Source organism: Gracilinanus agilis, chromosome 5, assembly GCF_016433145.1.
Source record: "Gracilinanus agilis isolate LMUSP501 chromosome 5, AgileGrace, whole genome shotgun sequence".
Taxonomy (NCBI): domain Eukaryota; kingdom Metazoa; phylum Chordata; class Mammalia; order Didelphimorphia; family Didelphidae; genus Gracilinanus; species Gracilinanus agilis.
Genome location: NC_058134.1, coordinates 105,785,965 through 105,788,628, shown reverse-complemented (window position 1 = coordinate 105,788,628; position 2,664 = coordinate 105,785,965). Strand labels below are relative to the sequence as shown.

The following is a 2,664-nucleotide window of genomic DNA, read 5'->3' as shown; positions in this document are numbered from 1 at the left end:
TGATTTGAGAAAGAAAAGCAAGTTATGCAGCTGTGTTTACAATATAGGAAAGATGCTGATTTCTAATTGAATAATTCAGAATCCTAGCTAGTGAAAATTTGCTTTGCCCAGAGAGGCAAACTGAGCTGTTCTGCCATTACTGGGTTTAAGTGTGGTTCTAAGAGAATCATCCTGGTAAACATTCTAGTTCTCTAGCTAGCTTTTCTATCTTAAAAAAAATTCAAATGAGTTTTTAAAATGTCCACTTAAAAGGGTGATTGTAAATAAATGGGTAGCTGTGAATAAAAGAAGATATGCTGAACTGTAGAGTGTGTAGTTAGTAATGATATAGCTATTTGGTATAGATGTTTCTGAATGAAGAAATAACATCAATTCCTGCCATCCAGTGTTATGAGTTATCCCAGAAACAAGAGTTTGTTTGTTTGTTTGTTTTTTCATGATATGCTTCCTGACCAGCTTTTTCCTTTTTTTTTTTTGAAAACTTTTATGGGATATTATGACACAGGCTTATATGTGGATTGTGTTGTATTTATTCTCCTTAAATTGCTTTAATATAATGATGTTATTATGTTATTATTATTATTTGCCTTATTTCTCAGTAATTGAATATATTTTCAAATGTCATCTTTCTGAGGGGCTGATTTGTATAAATTTACATTTATGGTGGGGTTTGAGTGTGAAGTTGTGAGTGCTTGGTGCTTAATCATGTTTAACTCTTTGTGACCCTACGAGCCATAAAATCCATGGAGTTTTCTTGACAAAGGTACTAACGTAGTTTCCCATTTCCTTTTCCTTTGGAATAAGGCAAATAGAGGTTAAGTGATTTGCCTAGAATCACACCCAACTAGTAAGTGTCTAAGGCCAGATTTGAACTCACATATTCCTGACTCCAAACCCAGTACTCTACCCACTGAGTCATCTAGCTGCCCATGTGGGGGACAAGTAGGAGAATGGTTTCTTTTTTTCAATAGTATTTCCCCAAGACTTTGAAATATAACTCCAAGGTAATTATCTTTTCTTAGGAACTTGAATTGCCAGTGTGAGGGTAGTGTAAAATGAATAATCCAAGAGAGAACAAGCCAGTGTTGAAATGCTCATAAAGGAGGTATGAAGCACTGCAGTGGGTGGAAATACCTACCAGAGATAAAACAAACAAAATTATTAAAAATTCACATATAGAACGACATTTGAATTTGGATCAAATTTAGGCTTTACTCAGTAACTGATATCTGTCTTCATTCATTCCTCAGCTCTATTTTTACTGCCTTAGTTGTGAATGGAACAATTCCTGTCATAGAGGCATGGAGAATAATCAAACACTGATCACAGAATTCATCCTGCTAGGATTTCCTCTTGGCCCTGAGATGCAGCTGTTCCTTTGTATCATTTTCTCACTATTTTATATCCTCACCCTGCTGGGAAATGCAGTAATATTAGGTCTCATCTGTTTGGACTCCCGACTTCACACTCCCATGTACTTCTTCCTCTCACATTTGGCCATTGTTGACATCTCCTATGCCTCCAATAATGTCCCAAAGATGCTGGCAAACTTTCTCAGCAAAACTAGTACCATTTCATTTGCTCCATGTATAACACAGACCTTTTTATACATGGCTTTCGCCCACACAGAGTGTCTTATCTTGGTGGTGATGTCCTATGATCGCTATGTGGCAATATGTCACCCCCTCAGATATACTGTCATCATGAGCTGGAGATTGTGTACCACCTTGGCCATTATTTCCTGGATATTTGGCTCCCACCTGGCCCTTGTCCATGTGCTTCTCCTCCTGAGGTTGCCTTTCTGTGGGCCCCAGAAAGTCAATCATTTCTTCTGTGAACTCCTTTCTGTGCTCAAGCTTGCCTGTGCAGATACCAGGCTAAACCAACTTGTAATCTTTATTGCTTCTGTATTTATCCTTGTTGGGCCCCTCCTCTTGGTCCTGGTCTCCTATATGTATATTCTCCGTGCCATCCTGCGAATCCAGTCTGGAGAAGGTAGAAAAAAAGCTTTCTCTACCTGTTCCTCTCACCTCTGTGTGGTTGGGCTCTTCTTTGGTAGCGCCATTGTCATGTACATGACTCCTAACACCAGTCACCCTGAAGAACAACAGAAAATCCTCTCTCTATTTTATAGCCTCTTCAATCCTACACTGAACCCTCTGATATATAGTCTGAGGAATTCAGAAGTGAAGGGTGCTTTGAGGAGAGCACTGGGGAAGGATAGACCAAGATGAAGGACTGCGTAGAGTAATCAGAAGAATCTTGGGAGTACCTTTGGTCCATTTGAAAAATAGGGGCATTGCTTACCCTGATAGTTACAACTCTAGTCAGCAATAATTCTTGTATGCCCAGACAAATAGAATTTACTAAATACCAGCTACCCAACACAACCCTGGCTCACAGAATCAGCAAGTTTTGTAACTCTACCACCAAACCTCATGCCTTCCTTCTCTACCTCAACCCCCACCCCCAGTACCTAGATATTTTATAGATCTTGAAATTCTGAAATTCTGTTTCTCCCATTTAACTATTTTGTAGGCATCTTAACTATGCTGGGTATCACTAAATAAGGGAAGAGGAATTTCTAGAAATTGAAGAATGCAGAAACAATTGGACACCCTTAGGAAAGGTGTTCTAAAATAAGATTCATTTCATCTTAGAACC

The 2,664-nt window shown here is 38.8% G+C and overlaps 1 protein-coding gene across 1 annotated transcript; it reads left to right on the top strand.

Annotated features, from left to right (window-relative positions):
- The first annotated feature begins 1,301 nt into the window (after window positions 1–1,301).
- Window positions 1,302–2,234, top strand: LOC123248735 (olfactory receptor 2A5). Its single transcript, XM_044677591.1, has one exon. The coding sequence runs from the start codon at window positions 1,302–1,304 to the stop codon at window positions 2,232–2,234; it is 933 nt and encodes a 310-aa protein (XP_044533526.1).
- The last annotated feature ends 430 nt before the right edge of the window (window positions 2,235–2,664 follow it).